At 40.6% G+C, this 20,200-nt stretch overlaps 1 protein-coding gene across 2 annotated transcripts in view; it reads left to right on the top strand.

Annotated features, from left to right (window-relative positions):
• The window catches only part of RANBP10 (RAN binding protein 10), a 239,138-nt gene that overhangs the window by 31,151 nt on the left and 187,787 nt on the right, over positions 1–20,200 (top strand). For both annotated transcript variants that reach the window (XM_029608819.1, XM_029608820.1), the window contains exon 3: positions 7,879–7,931. In XM_029608819.1, coding sequence (XP_029464679.1) covers positions 7,879–7,931 — 53 coding nt within the window. The remainder of the gene's footprint in view (positions 1–7,878; positions 7,932–20,200) is intronic.

The following is a 20,200-nucleotide window of genomic DNA, read 5'->3' as shown; positions in this document are numbered from 1 at the left end:
ATGGCGGCAGTAAGAAAAGGAGAGTTTCTCTCATCACTGCATCTGACAGAAGCATATCTTCATATATGTAACCCCTGGGTGGGATAAAACCTGGTTACTGGATCCAAAGGTACAATAATAAGGATTAGACCTTATTTGCCACTGTTCTCTAGGATATCTTAAACTTCTGAGTGGTCCAGGGCTCTCTGTGGGAGGAAGCTTAGCTTCAAGGCCCTTTTTGCATCGATCACAAATAAAGTCTTTTACATCCTTTTGTAAAAGCACTGATAATTTCTTAAATCTATGACAGCAATAAACATGCTGGAAGCTGAATGGTTTTCAACTTTTTATTGATAGCTGATCAAATGGATGAAAAATGTTGTTTACAGCTCTTTAATGTTAAATTAAATTGATAATGAGATCACTCAAGAAGGTCTAAACATGTGACAAAATTGAATCAAGTTAAAAAAAAAAAGTCTAAATGACAATGATGACCATCAGATTGGCAGTTATGAGGTATAATCACAGGTCACTCTATTTTCTTTTTATATAAGTTTTACATATGCAAATAAAATAAGGGAAGATAAGACCATTGCGGAAAGACTAAACAAATTATTTGCTTCAGTGTTTACTGAAGAGGATGTTGGGGAGATACCCGTTCCAGAGACTTTTCAAGGATGACAGTTCAGATGAACTGAACCAAATCACGGTGAAGCTGGAAGATGTGGTAGGCCAGATTGACAAACTGAAGAGTAGTAAATCACCTGGACCGGATGGTATACAACCCAGGGTACTTTAAAGAACTAAAAACTGAAATTTCAGACCTATTTCAATTAATTTATAACCTATCATTAAAATCTCTATTGTACCTGAAGACTGGAAGGTGACCAATGTAACCCTGATTTTTAAAAAGGGCTCTAGGGGTGATCCGGGAAACTATAGACTGGTGAGCCTAACCAGTATTGGGAAAAAATCATGGAAACTGTTAAAGAATAGAATCACAAAACATTCTGGCCCAGGGGAGTTCCCTGTAGCCAGGGAGTTAAGTTGTCCGTGTAGAGAGAATTTGGGGAGGCCCCAGGAAGCAGAGAGAAAAAGCTACCAATTACAAAGACCTCCCAAGAGTAAAGGTTTTTGCCATACCTGAAGTAAGGTGAGCAATATTGTTTTGTGTTACCTGAAGTGAATACGTACAGCCAGATTGTTGTTCAAAGTTAATTTCCACTGTAGATAAAGTGTACTAAAGCAACAGCCAGAGCCTATCTGTTTCTGTGGCTGCTACCAAGCCACTCACTGCTCGAGCTTCCACAATTGCATAACCCGTTACTTTAAGAACATAAGAAATTGCCATGCTGGGTCAGACCAAGGGACCATTAAGCCCAGCATCCTGTTTCCAACAGAGGCCAAACCAGGCCACAAGAACCTGGCAATTACCCAAACACTAAGAAGATCCCATGCTACTGATGCAATTAATAGCAGTGGCTATTCCCTAAGTAAACTTGATTAATAGCCGTTAATGGACTTCTCCTCCAAGAGCTTATCCAAACCTTTTTTGAACCCAGCTACACTAACTGCACTAACCACATCCTCTGGCAACAAATTCCAGAGCTTTATTGTGCGTTGAGTGAAAAAACATTTCTCCGATTAGTCTTAAATGTGCTACTTGCTAACTTCATGGAGTGCCCCCTAGTCCTTCTATTATCCGAAAGTGTAAATAACAGTCACATCTACTCGTTCAAGACCACTCATTATTTTAAAGACTTCTATAATATATCCCCTCAGCCGTCTCTTCTCCAAGCTGAACAGCCCTAACCTCTTCAGCCTTTCCTCATAAGGGAGCTGTTCCATCCCCTTTATCATTTTGGTTGCCCTTCTCTGTACCTTCTCCATCGCAACTATATCTTTTTTGAGATGTGCGACCAGAATTGTACACAGTATTCAAGGTATGGTCTCACCATGGAGCGATATAGAGGCATTATGACATTTTCCGTTCTATTAACCATTCCCTTTCTAATAATTCCTAACATTCTGTTTGCTTTTTTGACTGCTGCAGCACACTAAGCCGATGATTTTAAAGTATTATCCACTATGATGCCTAGATCTTTTTCCTGGGTGGTAGCTCCCAATATGGAACCTAACATCGTGTAACTATAGCAAGGGTTATTTTTCCCTATATGCAACACCTTGCACTTGTCCACATTAAATTTTATCTGCCATTTGGATGCCCAATCTTCCAGTCTTGCAAGGTCGTCCTGTAATGTATCAGTCTGCTTGTGATTTAACTACTCTGAGTAATTTATATATATATATATATATATATATATATGTATAGAAAAGCACCGGTTCAAGTACAGATCCCTGAGGTACTCCACTGTTTACCCTTTTCCACTGAGAAAATTGACTATTTAATCCTACTCTCTGTTTCCTGTCTTTTAACCAGTTTGTAATCCACGAAAGGACATCGCCTCCTATCCCATGACTTTTTAGTTTTTGTAGAAGCCTCTCATGAGGGACTTTGTCAGACGCCTTCTGAAAATCCAAATACACTACATCTACCGGTTCACCTGTATCCACATCTTTATTAACCCCTTCAACAAAATGAAGCAGATTTGTTAGGCAAGACTTCCCTTGGGTAAATCCATGTTGACTGTGTTCCATTAAATCATGTCTTTCTATATGCTCTACGATTTTGGTCTTGAGAATAGTTTCCACTATTTTTCCCGGCACTGAAGTCAGGTTCACTGGTCTATAGTTACCCGGATTGCCCCTGGAGCCTTTTTTAAATATTGGGGTTACATTGGCCACCCTCCAGTCTTCAGGTACAATGGATGATTTTAATGATAGGTTACAAATTTTAACTAATAGATCAGAAATTTCATTTTTGAGTTCCTTCAGTACCCTAGGATGCATACCATCCGGTCCAGGTGATTTGCTACTCTAAATTTGTCAATCTGGCCTACTACATCTTCCAGGTTCACAGTGATTTCATTCATTTCATCTGACTCCTCACCGCTGAAATCCATCTCCGGAACTGGTATCTCCCCAACATCCTCATTAGTAAACACGGAAGCAAAGAATTAATTTAGTCTTTCTGCAATGGCCTTATCTTTGGTGTGTGTGCTGTGTATTTTCTAGTTTCTATTCTATATGTGGTTGACTATTGTATACAGTGAAAAGGCATCTGTCATTGCTGTGTAAAGTTTGTTTTTGTTATGACCACAGTCACTCCTGTTTTTATAATATTGTATTTCTTTTCTGTGGATTCTGCCTTCTAGACTGCCAGGACATAACCATCATGAATCTGCCACTCACCTCAGAAGGGGCCATTAAAAATAATCTAGTTTATTTTCCACTTTTAGTATACACAATTTTTGAATTTTGTCTCTTGTGCCTTTTTTCTTATAGGTGTCATGGTGTGTGAGCATGGCTGATGTGCAAGAGTGTGGGGTTATCTGTACATTGTCGCTACAGGTGCTGCGTGTGAGAGAGAATGTGACCATGAATTGTGAGTGGTGGGGAGAGGCATGTCTATGCACGTATGACAGGAAGGAGCTAAACTGCGTGGAAAAGCTAAATGGTACAATATGCTGTGACAATCTCTGTTCTGTATCTTGAAAACTGACAAAAGGCCTCTGAAACAGGATGACTTGTTGTATTCCCTGGCTGTTTTCATATTTCATTGAAGTAAAAAGGAAAGAAGGTGGCATGGCTCAGCTTCTATGATTTTCCATAAGAGGAAAAGAAAATATAAAATGCATGTTTCTTCCCATTGGAAATAAATGCAGTTTTATGTTTGCTAAGGAAGCCACCTATCTTGCTTTTGCTTTGTGTAAGAGTAAATCTATTTGGCGTAAGTACTCTGGGAATTGAGTATAACTAAATGAATGAATAGCTATTTGTTAGAGCCAGAAGTGTGAAGCCTGATAATGAAGAGTGTATGGTGTTTCTGCCTTGACAGACTTTATTTGAGCCCATGCAAAAAACCTTTTTGCATTCTTCCAAAATACCGCAAATAGCAACTACTGTACATACTCGTGTATGTCGAGAAATTTATGCCAAAAAATTAGCATCCATTAGCTGGCTTTACTTATACACGCATACTGTACACGTGTTGTGCACAGTCCCTCCTACCCACCCCCCAAAAAAAACTCACCAAACGTCTGTGGTGGTCCAGTGGCGGGCCCGGGAGCGATCTCCGCTCACAGGCCTTCGGCTGCCAGCAATCAAAATGGTGCCAGCGGCCCCTGTGCCCTTAACATGTGACAGGGGCTACCAGTGCCATTAGCCGGCCCCTGTCACATGGTAGAGGCCGTCCATTGCTCCTGGACACCAGGGACTTCAATGAGTCTGGGGGGGTTTCGGGAGGGAGGGAGGGATTGAACAAGAAGCGCAGCCATGAGGAGGGAGGGTGGTGACTGTGATGGGTTGGGGCTGGTTTTGGTTTTGACATGAGGGAAGGACCTGGGATGGTCGTCAGAATAATTATGGGGGGGGGAAAGAGGAGGAAGAAACTAGTATAGACTCGTGGATAGCCATGGGGGAGGGAGGAAAGGAGTGAACCACCGGGAATAGTCATAAACTCTCTAGGTTTTACCCTAGATTTATCCATGGGTCACAGCAATTTTCTTACTTTTGTGGTCCAAAAAATGCCCTTGACTTATCCACAAGATAACTTATACACAAGTATATATGGTAAATATCTCTTTTTAGGACCATACATATTGAGGAAAATCTGCCATTCAGCTGCTTTTCACCAAGTGGAGGGTCCATACCTAATGGGAGTGAATTATAGGGGTGTGCATTCGTTTGACTCCTATGCTAAGTAGCTGTATATAATGGACTCCATATTTATTTTGTTCTCTTGTATTTATAGAGAACTCCTTATTTACATTGTACACTTGTATATAATTATCCTCCTCTATCTCTTTTATTTCTTATAATCCCAGTTCATGATCCCTTGTTAATTGTAACTGCTTCTCTTCTCCACGTTTAGTTATGTTTTTGGTTATATTTCTGCACCCCTGTTTTCTGTAAACCGACATGATGAGAACGAGTTCTTGAATGCCGGTATAAAAAAACCTTAAATAAATAAATAAATAAAGATGATATTTCCTATTTCTTTACATTTCAGGGGGCTGACAAAACGAAAAGAAAACCCACGAAATTTCGTGTGGTTTTCCTATCGTTTTTGGGGGGGGGGGGAGAAAGGACACATTTAAAAAAAAACACAAGCAAACCCCCACCTGCCCGACATCCCCCCCCCCTCCCCCAAGGCTTGCTGAAAGTCCCCGGTGGTTCAGCGGGGGTCCCGGGAGTGATCTCCCCGTCTTGGGCCTTCGGCTGCCATTTTTTTAAGATGGTGCCCGCCGTCCATTGCTCCTACCATGTAACAGAGGCTGGCCAATGGCACCGATAGCCCCTGTCACATGGTAAGGGCAAAGGTCCACTGGCGCCATTTTGATTGCTGGCAGCCGATGGCCCGAGAGGGGGAAATCACTCCTGGGACCCCTGCTGGACCACCAAGGATTTTCAGCAAGTCTTGGGGGGGAGGGGTGGTCGTAGTTAATTAAACTTTCGGGATGGCCGAAAAAAAATCGTCCCGAACCGCAGGAAAACAAAATTTCCCGCGGTGGGCCGATTAATGAAGGCTGAACCAAAAGGTTCGGCTGAATCACATCTCTAATGAATTAGCCTTATAATATTAGACTTGACTTCAAAACTCCACCCATATGCCTTTAGTATGACAGTATTTACTCCTGCTGGAATAACTTAACTAATCCAGGAATGAAACTACCTCCCTGGATGGCATTATGTACTCCGAGGTTAATGTGACATTCATTCACAGATCTCTTAGTGTGCACACACAGAGCGGTGAATATGCATTCACTAGTTGGTTAGAAGTATAACAGCAATAAAGGACACAATGCTAAACATTCTCCCACATTTCTGATGCCCATGAAAGATTAGTTTCCAGCATCTCACTTTGTCTTGTCAGATACCTAAACCTCAGAGTTATTTTTAGTGTTATATAAGCATCTCTGCATAAAAGCATTTACTTTCTTGAATCTCCACATTGTGTTGCTTCCTTTATAATAAGTACTCAGAAAAGAGAGCCAGAAACATGGAAGGGGATGAACTAGCAAAGACGACAGGAAAGGAGCCTTAGCCACTGCTTCCCTCCTCAAGAGGTTCGGGAATCTGTGAAACGTAACAATTAAAACACATTCCACATACGTAATGGTTGTGTTAAACAGGTTATACTTTTGGGGCTTACCGTGATTTAAATTTCTTTTGAACAACCAAATATTTTTGCTGTACATTTTAATTCCAGTGTGTACAAAAGCCAGTTCCTCCCGAAGATGCAAATAGCACTTTAACAACATGGGAAATAAACTATGGGGGCGGGGATCAGTATTAGACAGCGAGCAGCAAATTGTATTCAGGGAAAGTTATGCGCGCGTACCTTCTCATGGATGTTCAGTGGGCTTTATGCACACAAGTCTCCCGTAGAATATGCGCAGATAAAGTTAGGGCAGCTGTTTTTCTGACCAGAGAGTGCTAAATATATGTGCTCACTGGCTAAAGTTTAGCCCAATGCCTAGGATGCCTCCACTTATGTAACCCCGTTTTGTCCAGATTACTTTTATGCACATAAAATTTAGGCAGTTGGGGGTGAAATTTCAAAACTCATCATTTGTGCCATAACTAAAAGTTAGGTGCACAATAGCTTTGAAAATCAAGCTCCCTATATACAGTAATTAAACTTGACTCGCATGAGATCAAAAATAAACAATTATGCCAGTGGATGCTCAAATCTACCTTGAGTAATGCAGTGCAATGAGGGCATTTCTTTTGAGAGGTGCTAAGATGTTACAGCTAGAGCACAGATCTTTTGGATCGGGAGGAAACCGTGAATTTAGGTTTTCTAGTCCTAACTCTTACAGTGGGCTGCTTTCTCTTTCACTGCAAATAGATCTGTAATTGGGCTGTTAAAGGGGGACACGGTTTCTGTGGCTGGCCAAATAGCATAAAACAGTTGCATTATAAATAAACCAAGATAATTTGCACGATTCAATCGTGTTTCCAGCAATGATTTGAGAATGAGTACTGAACAGTGACGAGACTTCCGATCACACAATTTGGTCTTCAGACTTTGTTGCTCTTTGTTTGAAGCACAGTGTTCTCCTGAGGGCTCTGTATCACTGTATGTATATTCTGCACATTTGTAATCAATCTATTACACATAAGGGAGGGGAGTCTGTGCAGCGCATTCACTTTGTAACAGAAGGTCATCGTGTGCTGCAGCAGTCATGGTAAGCTTTCTCTAGAGAAATAAGCCATTAATAGTCACCAAGAGTGGAATTAGTACTTGTTAGATTGTTGACTGTCACTTAGGTGGTCGAATCGAAGAATAACATAAAGGGGAGGGTGAGGTCTGCATAGTTTACATGTCTGATGTAAAAAAAGAAATGTAATAAATGAGTAGTAATTGCTGCTTGGTAGAGATTAGCCAGACTGTTTTAACCTTCACTGACCGTTAAACTCCTGTGAGGAAATAGTTGGGTACTGTTACCCCCAAATGCAGCATTTGCATGATGTTTAGGTACAGCCCTTTCAGTTTCTGTTCCTTGTATTGATTAATAAAAATAATAAAAAAAAAAAAAACCGCACACACTGCAATACTTCAGCAAGCTCAGTAAACCACTTCAATAGTTCATTACTGGTAGGCGGTATGTAAATTTATTAAATAAAATACCAGAAGCTGAGCAATGTTTTGGCGCAAAGAAGTTATTGCATCCGTTTTGTTGTATTCATATGACTTATTTATTAAGTTATGAAAACCGTTTAACATGTTTAGCTGGATAATTAACAAATGGCTTTTGATTCTCTTGTTTGAAGGTACATGGGAATAGGACTTTCAGCCCAGGGTGTCAACATGAACAGGCTGCCTGGTGAGTCACTTTGTGTAAGCTAAGAACTGGTGGAAGCAGCATTGTTTTCAACCCACTGACCTAGTTTTAATATTATTTCTTATTGCACTGAAAACATGTATACTTCTTCTTTATTAAAAGTGTTGTCTTGCTTTCCCTCATCCTTCAGAGCTCCAGAAAATTTTCTTTGTTAAATCTGGTACTCTCTGGGATCAGTCCTCTTAAAATTTCTGTTAAATAAAGTTGATGAAGATAAATGGTATTTTTTTTTTCTGTCTACTCTTGTGTTGGCCTTCTGATAGCTCAGTTTCTCTTGAAGCAACAATCTTGTGTAACTTTTTCTGCAGTTTGACAAGAGGGACTGTTTGTGCTTTTGAGTTTGACGCTGCTTTATGTTTCTCCAGTGTTTTGTTGAGGGGAAACTTTCATATCATCCCTTGACTGTTTCTGTGCCATTTCCTTTTGGTAAGTGATATCGCTGAAATCTCCATCCTGTGAGAGGAGACTACTAGCTACTTAGTGAGGACATGGAAGGAGACAGAAATTTTGTCTTTGTCTTTGATAAGGAGCTAAGATCCTGGTGATAGTGATCCTATTAACAGTGGTAATTAGAAGTTGTTTTTTTTTTTCCTTTTATAACATTTCTATCTGAAGCACTTGGAAGAAAGATTGAAGAATTATTATTATTATTACTCATATATAACTCTTTATTACTAAAAGATCACCAAAAACAGTTTGTAAACTGTTTAATTTAGAAGCAATTTCTGGCCAGAATTCATCATCTCATCTGCTATCTGTGTAACCTGTTTTTAAAGATGCATCAGTCACTTGATGTTATTAGCAAGGTCATTTGCAATAGTGATACTGGCCACGATTCACAGCTTTACTATATTGCTTTCTGTTAGGAAGTGGAAAATGTCATTGGGGCCTTTAAGACTCCTATGAAAATTCACCCTGCAATGCAAAAGTCCTTTCAATTCTGCCCCTCCGCATTATACTGACTGTCAATTTATAGGGGGAAGTAGCTGTTCGAGCAATGAAAATTATCTAAATTAAAAAAAAAAAAGTGTACATTTTCTAAGTGAAGAATACTGGTGAGAGATTTGAAGGATACAGAAGAATGTCTGCTGTATGAAAATATTGTTGTAAATGCCTGCTTAGCAGGGCTGACTGATGGCTTTCGGGGAAAATGCTGAGCAATAAACTTGGAAGCAGCAGCAGCGGCTTTTATTGAAATCTTATTTTGGATGCAGTGAATGTGGCAGTTAGATTTTTTTTATTTTTTTTTTGTGGCCTTGCATGTCCTCTTACTTTCTAGGATGAGAATGCATGAGCAGCTGGGAAAGGAGTAAAATGCAGCATCAAAGCAGAAGAATTTGGCCAAAGCACCAGGCTGAGCTAGATGAACTCTTTGTTTAACTATGCTTCAGTCCTTTTGTGGGATTTCCATCAGGGCGAAAATCTGACAGAGGGCTTGAAACGTTGGTAAGCATGGAAGTCCATTCATTTAACCTGGTGTGCTGGCCTAATCCTTTAAGAGGTTTGATATCTGCGCTATGCTGTCTAGCTCCCTTTTTAAATATCTTTAATTTTTATTTAAAAATTGCTTATATACTGCATATTCCATATCTTCAGTATTGTGTTAGTGTGCGCGCCAGTATTCTTGACTTCCTATACTGTGGTAACAGCTCTAAAAGGCAGGGAGGGGATGGCACTTCTGTTTTTGTTTGGACCTAGCTCAGGCCAAAAACTTTCATCCTGCATGGGATTCATCCTTCATGCTGCCTTTGTGACATATGCAGGTGTTCAATATATGCTGCCCCAGGCTAGTGACTTACATTTTTGGAGAGCACTGGCTTTTCAGCACAGTAAACCGCTGTTAAATTGGTTAGGGAGTGCTAGCATGTTCCACAAAGCAATACTGAGGGGGGGAGGAAAGAGGGAGCACGTCAGGCAGGCCGAGCAGTGCTGCGCAGCGCAGCAGGTGGATGAAGGAATCAAGGAAGCTAGGGCACAGTCTGGCCTCTCTTCACTTGTGGTGGTTCAGCAGATTCTTCAAGAGTTGGAGCACCTCCTTGCAGGAGAGTTGCAGTTGCGTGCTTTCTGCAGCTGTACCCCTTGAGAAGATTGATCATAATAAATATGTCTCTGTCTCTTTTGAAAGCTGCGATTAAAGCAGCATTTCAATATAGTTGGTGAAAGAGCCTGGTAAATTTGTGGCAGACTTAAGCTTATGTTGCTCGTCATTGCACTGCAGGGCAGTGGGGAGAACCAGACTTTGAAAGAGCACTGAAAATTAGAGCCATGTCTGGGGAGAAACTTGTTCCTTGGAAGGGTATATATAGCTTTATAATATGCAACAACCTTTGTTTTCAGGTTTTATTGCATTTTTTCCTGGGAATTTCAATGATATAACAGGAGAAAAATCAGCGGAAAAGTCATGATTATTTTTGTTGTAATATTGAAATTCCCTGAAAAAATGCAATAAAACCTGAAAATGAAGGTCCCTAGTAATATGGCACCTTACTGTCTTTCCTGATGTTTTGTCGTCAAGGTGGGAAACCTGCTTTAATGTTGCTTAAAGTTTATTTCTTAAAACCGTTCACTTTAATCATGGTCTTAATCCATTCAGTTTGATAGAACATTTCCTTACATTTCTCTCAGATTTCTGCACAAATGGATAAAGGATTTGAAACCCCCTTAGCTGTGCTCTGGCGTGTGGTGTGACCAGGCCAGCCTAAAATTTACTTTGGTTTTCTGGGGGTTTTTTTTGGCTTCTTGCTCACTCAGAACTGGACAGACCTAGCTTGATTACCTCTATTAGGTCAGTTAAGAACATGAGTTTCTGTGGTCCGTGAAACCATGGCATATTTTCTCCTATTTTATATCTGGGTTTTGAAAATCTGCTTGATTGTCTATGGCCATAGCTGTGGCCTGGGAGACTGGATTGGGGCTGGGAGCGAGGTAGCAAAGGCCTTTCTGCTCTTATTAGGACCCATCAAGGGGCGGCAACAGGCCTGAGTGGAGAAGGAGGCATCTTTGAACCTGTTTAGGGGCCCTGTTGGGAGGGGGTTAGCAGAGGGTAGGAAGAGAGGGAGAGGGCTATAATGGGGGGTTGTCCTATAAAAGGAGAGTGAGAAGAGGTAGAGGCAGAGGAAAGAGAGAGAGGGAGGAAGGTGAAAGGGGCTGCAGGGAGAGGAGATGAGAGAGAACTGTGTCTAGGTGGGGTAAGGGAGGTGGAGAGAGGAAAGTGAGAGGGTGAGGTGGTGGGGGTCTGCACTCGTTCCAGCCTTTCCGCCACCCCAAAACATATTAGAAGAGAGAGGAATGGCAATTTTAGAATCCTTCCTATTCAGTAAGAGGACAAGTTATCTGGCTGAAGCTAGCTGGAAAAAATTGTCACGCATATTCAATGGGATAAGATCCTGTTAATCTTATCCAAGTAAATTTAGCTGCATGAGTTTAAACCCTCCTGGGTCGGTAGACCAGTTACCTTTTTAAATCTTTAGATGAGCTTGGGGAGGGGCGATGTGTGGGTGCTATGTCTGATGTCATGATTTTAAATACATTTTCAGTGATTTGGGGAAGAAGGAGGGGTAGGTTGAGCCTACAGGCCTGCAAAGATTTTATATTTTTCACAGAGGGGAGGGTTGGGGAGGCTTTTCTGCCATTAACCAGCTATATTTTGAATATAACCAGCATGAATGGTTTGTTTTTTTTGTACACTGCTTAGTGCTTTGGCTTTTACTCCCTTGCTTATAAGTTCAGTTACCACAACAAATCTTAATAATATTAACCAGATAACTTAGCAGATATTCAGAGTTTTCTGGATAATAATATTCCTTCCAGGAGTGCTCCCATACTGCTTGCTAGGTATTTTTAAGCCAGATAAGATTTAGTTGGATAAGTCATTAACTGGTCAGTGGGGAGGGCTAGAATACTTAAACCCCAGGTTTGTCTGGTTAAATTATGAACTTAGCCAGGAAATCCTTTTGAATATTGCCCCCCTGTTCATATGCTCAGTTATCACAGCAACAGTTGTCAGCCAGGGCAACAGCATGAATCTGCCTCTGAAGTTCAGCTAGCATGGGCCCTGAATCTTGCCTCTAGGAGTCACCGTTGAGTAGTAGCTGAGACTTCTTCCTTTTAGGAGTTGCGGGTGTTGCCTGCACAGCATCCCCAGCAGGGCTGGCCTGGGTAGCAGAAACCTGATCCAGGAATTGAACCCAGGCCTTCTGTGGCAGTGCACTGCAGTACCAGCACCCTGGCCCCAAGGTTTCTTTATAACCAATTGATACCTTGAACCAGAATCATCAGCCTGGAGGAAGAAGAGTACATGTGGGGCATTTATAGTTCCTTTTTGTGGGGAGGGGGATTAGTTTGATATGCACTACATCCCTATTTCCCACCCACTTTTTGGACAGGAAGAATCCGTGCAGCAGAAATCCAGTAGGTAGGTGGCCAATGGTGACCATAAGAACTGGTTATATATTAGGACTGAGCGTTTGTCATGATTTCAGCATTGTTTCTACTGGCCATATAATTGGCCATTTCTATTTGTATGAATGCTCTGGGAGTCATTTTCTTGCCTGTGAGTTTTGAGTGCCATATTTAGTGGTGGCAAGACCTGACTATATCTCTTATCTTAGCCTTGGTTACTCCAAATGGAAGACTTGTCCTTTAAAGAAATTCTTTTATGTTTTTCGGTTACAGCCATTACATGATGTTCTAATCAGTTCTCTTTACAGAACCCACAGGACCTGTGCTTTTATCTGATTGTTTTGTTTAATAAGAGCAGTAATATGACTTCTCCGGTGTTCTGCAGAATCCATTCCAGAACTGGTACTAAAGAACAGGGATATAGTGAATAGTTGAGTGTTAAATAATCAGGAAAATTGATTAGAACCCAGGAATCCTAACTCCATTGACATCTCTTGTTGACTCTTCTCTTATATGTGAAGACATGCCAGGGTGGTGTTGGTCTATCTAGGTCAAGTTTAGGTCACTGAGCTACCTGAGAAGTATTTTAATGACCCAGTAACATACCTTGTTATTATATGTTTGCAAATAACTCATGTGTTTCACAGTTGAGACCAGACTTAACTGGTTATGTGTCAAAAGTATTCCTGTTCTTAGTGGATTAACAATTACAAATTACCTTATCCAGGCTCGATGGCCAGTAAAAATGCAGAATTGCTAGACCATATCATCATCTGATTAGTTAGAAGCATTCTAGCAAACTGGTTTCATATTGTAGCCCTAAAAAAATACACTACCATATATTACAAAAGATGAATGCCCCACATATGTGAATATATATGTCTACATTAGCAAAAAAACTGTACAAAAAAGTGAAAAACAAAAATCAACAAAAGGAACGCCTCTCTGCATTATGATGCCACAGTTTCAATATCCACAATAGGTGTGATAACTTAGAGAAAAGTATCAATCACACACCATAATCCAAAATTTAAAATTTGATAAGGGACCTTCATAAGAATGGGTTATTTGCATTGCTGCAAGCTCTGAATGTAACAAACAGTTACCAGCCCTCAAATATAATAATCAGTCCCACAATGTAAGACATTCTTTAAGTGTGTCTAATCTTAAAACCATACCATCAGCCAACCTCTTGTCGTTCATGCTGCGTTGTGCAAGTAAGCTGCTTAAATCTGTGGCGCTATTCAAGGACTCCCCTTGAGGCAGGATGATTCCGAAATACGGCTCGTGTTTGGGATATCAAGGAACACGAGTACACGCTTCCATTAAGAGAAGTGACTTTTGATTCATTTCATCATATGCTGGTTTCAGCATCCTCAAGGTGGTTTTAATTATGAATACCCTTCAGCGCACAATGGTTATACTTGTCAGGCATATATACATTTTCAGCGTTTGAATCTTTCACATCACGTGGACTTTATTTGTAATTGCATACTTAAAAGACTATATATATATAAAAAGATAAATGGGACAGTTTATGAATGTCTTACATTGTGGGACTGATGATGCTATTTGAGGGTTAGTAACTGTTTGTTACATTCAGAGCTTGCAGCAATGCAACTACCTCATTCTTATGAAGGTCCCTTATCAAATTTTCAATTTTGCATTATGGTGTGTGATTGATAATTGTCCAAGTTATCACACATTTTGTGGATATTAAAATTGTGGCATAATAACGCAGAGAGGAGTTACTTCTGTTGATTTTTAATATATTTCTATATACATATAGTACTGATGTACTTTTACAGTGCAGAGATACATACTTAATCTTGTATGTTAAGCATCTTACTAGATGCAATTTATTATCTGAAAAGGACTATAAATTTCAATGTTCCAAAAAGAGAAATACTCTGCCAAATTAGTAGTAGTGGTAGTAGTATCATTGGCTTAATCTGCGAGAAGTGGTGACAGTGTCAGGTTTTTTTTTTCTTTTTCAGTCCCTGTCTTCCTTGTCGTCTTTTCTCATTCAGTTTAGCAGCCAGTCTTGCAAAGGCTGTCTGCCTCCCTCTCGCAGGGAGTATTCCCACAAGGCCTGTCTACTTTCTGCTACCTTCTGCTTGCGTATTGCTTCTGTTCCTAGCCCTAGCCAGATCCTAGGAAGAAATGAAGGTCACGTGGACCGGGAGCACTAAACACTGCGCAGCTTCTTCATCCTTAGCTCGCCAGCTGGTCCAGTTTTTCTTGATTTTGTTATTATTTACACTGCACTTGATTTACACGCCTGCAGTCATACAACATCAGTGTGGTACAAAACTAAAATGCAAACATTCTGATATATATATAAAATTCAGCAGAACGTTCTACCATTGGCCAGGGTACAGAGCTGCTGACGGTTGTGCTCTTTTATAAACAGCTATCTCCCCACTGTTGCTTGGATGGCCATAGTTTTTCTTTCCTTTTTTTTCTTATGTAATATTTTTTGAATGTATGGAAATTGAAATGACCTGTTAAATATATACATATGTGTGCATGTACCCCACATCTGTATCTGTCATTTACAATAGAATATATGCCATTTATTACTGTAAAGTGTTAATAAAATAATGTAAACTATCCAGAAAGAATAGTCCAGCTTGTGGTGGGCAGGGCAGACCTCTTTATTGCTAGGGAATTGAAAGCACCCGCAGCTGCAGTTTCTTTAGAAAGCAGACTTGTGATGGTCTCTGAACTGAAGATTGCCTGTCAGTGTGATAAAGCAGTAAGGGAAAGCTAAGCAGCAGTTTCACCAGAAGGAAAATGGAGGTGAGGTTGCCCTTGTAACGGATCCACCTTGATTGCTGCGTATAGTTATGGGGACCGTTTTAGTGTAAGGACATTGAAAGACTGGAAGGAGTTCAGAAGAGGGCTGACAAAATGATGAAAAGCCTGCAACCTGAGCTCTACAAGGAGACTAAAGGAACTCTAACTCTACTCTCTCTGTCTTATGAGGAAGGCACCTGGGCGAAGGAGATGAGGGACACAAAAGAAGCATTCAAATATCCAGGAGGCATTGGTAAAGTACAAAAAGGTAGCATGTTCCATGGAAAAAGAAATGCAAGGTAGCCCTGATGCAGGTTCAGTATGGAATTGAACCTGTTTGAAAAATTGTGCTCCAATATAGAAGGAATCTTTCCCTTTTGGGATAGGTTACCTGTCAGTAATCAGAAGTGACCTAATTCAGAATGCTTGAGACAGGTACAGAAGCCCAGGAGTGCAGAGACACAGCAGGTAGGGACAGTGGATGGGTCAGTGGTCCTTATCTGCCAGCAATTACCATGTTGACTCTAAGATTCAGTGGGTGTTTGACTGGTGAAGTCTGCTTGTGCTTTACCTGAAACCATGTTAACCCCCATCCCAAAAGAACAAAACAAAACACAATAAAATTATGTTCTCATAAACTCCCACATTGTAAAAGTGATTCATGCCCCCTTTTTTTTTTTTTTTTTGTAATTTAAATTTTATTAATCCCCAGAGAGAAATACAGAACAAATGACTGCAAACAAGATCCATCTGTAACACAGTCATATGAAAACAATATTCTTGACAATAAAAGGAAATAAAGGCATAGTCCTGTGTGTGAGTTTACTAATTATACCTCCCCCTCTCTTGCTGGTTATCTGCGGTTAAGCGTGTTACCAATAGGACAGTGATGTCTCGCAGGAAGAATCTATCAACATTTGGGTTAACACAGCATAACTGGGACTAGTCTCCCCAGGGTCCATAGGTATGAGTAGCAGTCGGGGGGGGGGGGGGGGGTTAGCTTAAAGGGTACAAAGCGATGGGGGTAGGCCAAGAAAAAAATAGCATTGATTCCAAAATCTGAGGAGTGGCCAGAGGCTGAGCCATAGATATACTCCATTCACATGGATGGGAATGGCCACCAAGGTGAAGTATTATCTAGATTTCCAACATAGGTAAGGTTGCCAGATCTTTTCACGTTTTGCTAGTCTATCACTGCCGTAAGTTTCCTCATATAATATACCCTATCGATTCTGGACTGTACAGCGACGATAGATGGAACCTCAGGCTTACACCACCGTAAAATAATTTCACATTTAGCAGCCGATACCACTTGTTGGGCCCGGCGCTGTAAAGAGATTGAGCCCTGTTCAGGAAATAAACCGAGTAGGCACATTTCTGGATCCCTAGCGATCCTAAGATGAATAACCGAATGGATGAAATCAAGGACTTCTTCCCATAAGTGTGCAATACTTGGCCATTCCCACCATAAATGAAAGTAGGTTCCGGGAGCACCATAACCTTTCCAACAAAGGTTATTAATATTCCCATATATCTTACTCTATCGGGAGTGAGGTACCACCTGTACAGTACTTTATATCCATTTTTTTTTTTTTATTGCCGTGGAAACTGAACTTTTGCTAATAGCAATAAAAGATTGTTCCCATCCACTATCCTCTAGACTTACACCGATATCTCGTTCCCACGCTATTTGGAAGGACATCTTCTCTCAAGGAGCCCCTTTAATAAGCGCTATGATCTTGGAGATGGGTTTAGATATTTTATCTACACGGGAGCAATAATTTTCAAAGAGGGATTTACCCTGCTTTAATGCTATCCCAATTTGCGCTGTAGTAAAGAAATGGAGTATCTGGTTATAAGTGAACAAATCCTTGTTAGGTGGTTGATAAGTGTGTCTTAGGTCGGTGACGGGAATAAGTTTCATCCCATAATTATTCCCACCTAAAGAGACCCTTCCCTTGGCAACGCCTCGCCATCCCTGGATTCATACCTGGAGGGAAGGATTTGTTCATTTTAAATTTCTAATTTAATAAATGTTTTTCAGGCTAGGCCATCCTGGTCATTTCTTTGTAATTGACACTACACCACTTTGCATATTAAAGCAGCAGTGTTGGGTAATTTACTCAAAATATCAGCTTTCCTTTTTCCTGCCACTGTTTTGATTGTAATCTACCTTGAGACTAACTTGGAAAAGGTGGACTATCAAATATTTATAAATAATGAATAACGTTTTGTTTTTCTCCTTTCTTTTTTTGTCCTAATACAATTTATTCCATGTATTTATATAAATGTTTTAGAATACGCATTCGTACCTTTTTGTTAAGGCCATTTTCCTTGTATTTTAAAGCTTTTCTTCTCTGATTTCAGGCTTCAGTTGCTTGTGCTACCTTTATAGTTTGTGTCTTTGTGATATCTGCATGAAGTTATGGTAGGAATCCATACAGTAATGCACCAGACTGACTTAGATTTACCACTGTGGCAGTGGCTAAATAGGAAGAGATTTCAAAACTTCAGAATATTACTGTCCTGAAAATTGAAATAAAAATACAAAAAAGTTGCATTCGTACTTCTGCTTTAATGTAAACTGTGCGAAGGAAAGAGATTGACCAATATACTATGAAACACTCCTGCTCCCCCCCCCCTCCACCTCATATTGACATGTTCTTACCTTTGTGATAGGTCATTTAGGACAGAAAATTAATTACTTTTATGATAATACTGCCTCTTGCTATAAAGAGGTGGTGATTAAGGTATTGTGGATATGAGAATATCTTCTCATGGGTTAGTTAGTTATATCTTGTTCCAACTTTGTACCATAGGATTTTATATCACTATTTTCAGATCAGTGGATAAGACATCTTTAGCCATTTTAAAATTCTTCTGTGTTTATTTCTATATTGAAATAAATTCTTGAAACATTTTATTTCCTGTTTTCTACTGACAGTCCATATTCTGTTTATGTAATTCTTGAATTTGTAGCATGCCCTGTACAAGCTGCTACTTTTGAAGAATTTAGTCTTTGGATTTATCTGTAAAGCAAGATGAGGGTATGTATTTGTTTTGTTTTTGTGGCATGTTATTACTACAAGTATAGATCTCCTAGTATGAGCAGGCAATAATCAATTTAGGATGTGAGCCACAATAAATCATGAGATATCAGAGTGACTGAATCTGTGCGGGCCCTTTCACAGGCATGACTAAGGATGAGCTAAAACCTAGAGAGAGATTGATAATTGCAGCACAGGGCAGTTGACTGTGGATAAAATAATTCACAGCCAGCAGAGAAACAAAATGGTTAAACAAATGCAGAATCTCTAGAATAGAAATGGAAACAATTACACATGTTACTGGGCTTGATGTGCTGATTTCAGCAGGCCTGTATACAGAAAGGCACAATAAGGTGGCATGGCTCATCCAATAGAAACTGTGTGAACACTATATAATATCGCTTTACAGAAAAACCCTGGGATCATGAACCTGCCAGAACTGCAGGGGAATGAAAATGTGATCATAGTAAATGACAGTAGATAAAGACTCATCCAGTCTGCCCACCAAGTTTTTTAGGGCTCAAATTGCTACTCAATGCAGGTTACCCCCTTGCCTTTTATTAAAGGTTATAACTGCTGCTCTATACAGGTAACCCAATATAGAAATTTTTCTTTGAGGAGAGGCAATCCTCACAAGTAGGTGGCATCATCCGATGGATCCTGGCCCAGAACTTTTATGTCAGAGTTTCTAGAACTTTACGGTGCCTCACTTGGTAGGCCCAGCATGCTACTATGCTAGGCATCCATATGGGTGCCTCTTCAGTCTTGTCTTATCCATGGATCCTCCTTGACCTGTTTCCTCATTCTCCTCCTCCTCATATTCTTTGGGAAAAAAATTTAGCAGGGTTTTTCATTGTGGGGCCCTGTGGTCATGTTTTAACTCCTTGTAGTTCTCCAGTTAGATTTCGTGGACATTTTTCTAAGTTTCCATTCTGTCATCTGAGCCTGAACCTATGCACTGGAGGTTCCAGCGGGCATCACTTCCCCCCCCACCCCCCGACTCCTGGCCATAGAGTTTAAATTTGTATCCCTTATATCCCTTATTTGTTGGACAGCTATGGATAAGCAGACCAGTGGCTTCAAATGATACCTTCTTTGTGCCAGAGTTTTGTCTAGCACTGATCTCCATGATTGATGTATCCGTTCCTTGGGGCATCGCATGACATCCAAAGTTGTTACCTGTGTACATCCAAGATCTTAAAGGGATATTGGTTCTGGAAGGAGCTGAAGAAACATTTGGAGTACTGGAAGACCAGTCCATTGGCATTGGAAGCATTGACATTGATGGACCTGGGAATTTCAACAAGAGAGCATTCCATTCCCTCAACAGTGGGCATTAGGGACCAGAGAAACAAGGCATCAGCTGTCTCTTTCTTTTCAAAGGCACTGAGTTCCATTTTGTAGACACTGGCATCAAATAATTATGATGTTTAAACAATGAGTGAAAGCAAAGAAACATCAGCATCAGTCTTCATCTGTGCAAGATGCAGGAGCGTGGATGGTCTGGTAGTGGCCAGACTTCCCCTCCCCAAAGCGGTCCCATAGAGAGACTAGTTCATCCATACTAAAGACCTAGGACCTGCACCAGTCTCCATGGGTCCTGATGTCAGCCACGGTACAGGTCTCAGATCCCAGGAAGACTTGGAAACCCATGCTGCCTCCCAGTCATTGTTGGCATCAGCTATCTTTGAGGAGGAACTGACCTTCTCCTCCCCAGAAAGAAGGAAGTTCCCTCCTGAGGACATCTCCTTCACTGGTTTTATTAGACAAATGATAGAGGCCGTTCCCTTTACTTTGCTGATGGAGAATACAACCAGAAATAAGATGCTGGGCATCTTCATTTTATGGAGCCCCCTATGGAAGTTGTTACAGCTCCAGTTCACAAAATCCTTCAGGAGGTGCGGGTGAGAATGTGAGGAAAACCCCTTTTTCTGTTGCTCCTGTGAACAAGAAAGCGGATGCATTTTATCTTGTCAAGAAAGCTCCCAGATTTGAAAAGAGGTA

Source organism: Rhinatrema bivittatum, chromosome 7 (genome assembly GCF_901001135.1).
Source record: "Rhinatrema bivittatum chromosome 7, aRhiBiv1.1, whole genome shotgun sequence".
NCBI lineage: Eukaryota > Metazoa > Chordata > Amphibia > Gymnophiona > Rhinatrematidae > Rhinatrema > Rhinatrema bivittatum.
The sequence above is the reverse complement of the archived record's forward strand: the minus strand, read 5'-3'. Positions and strand labels throughout refer to the sequence as shown.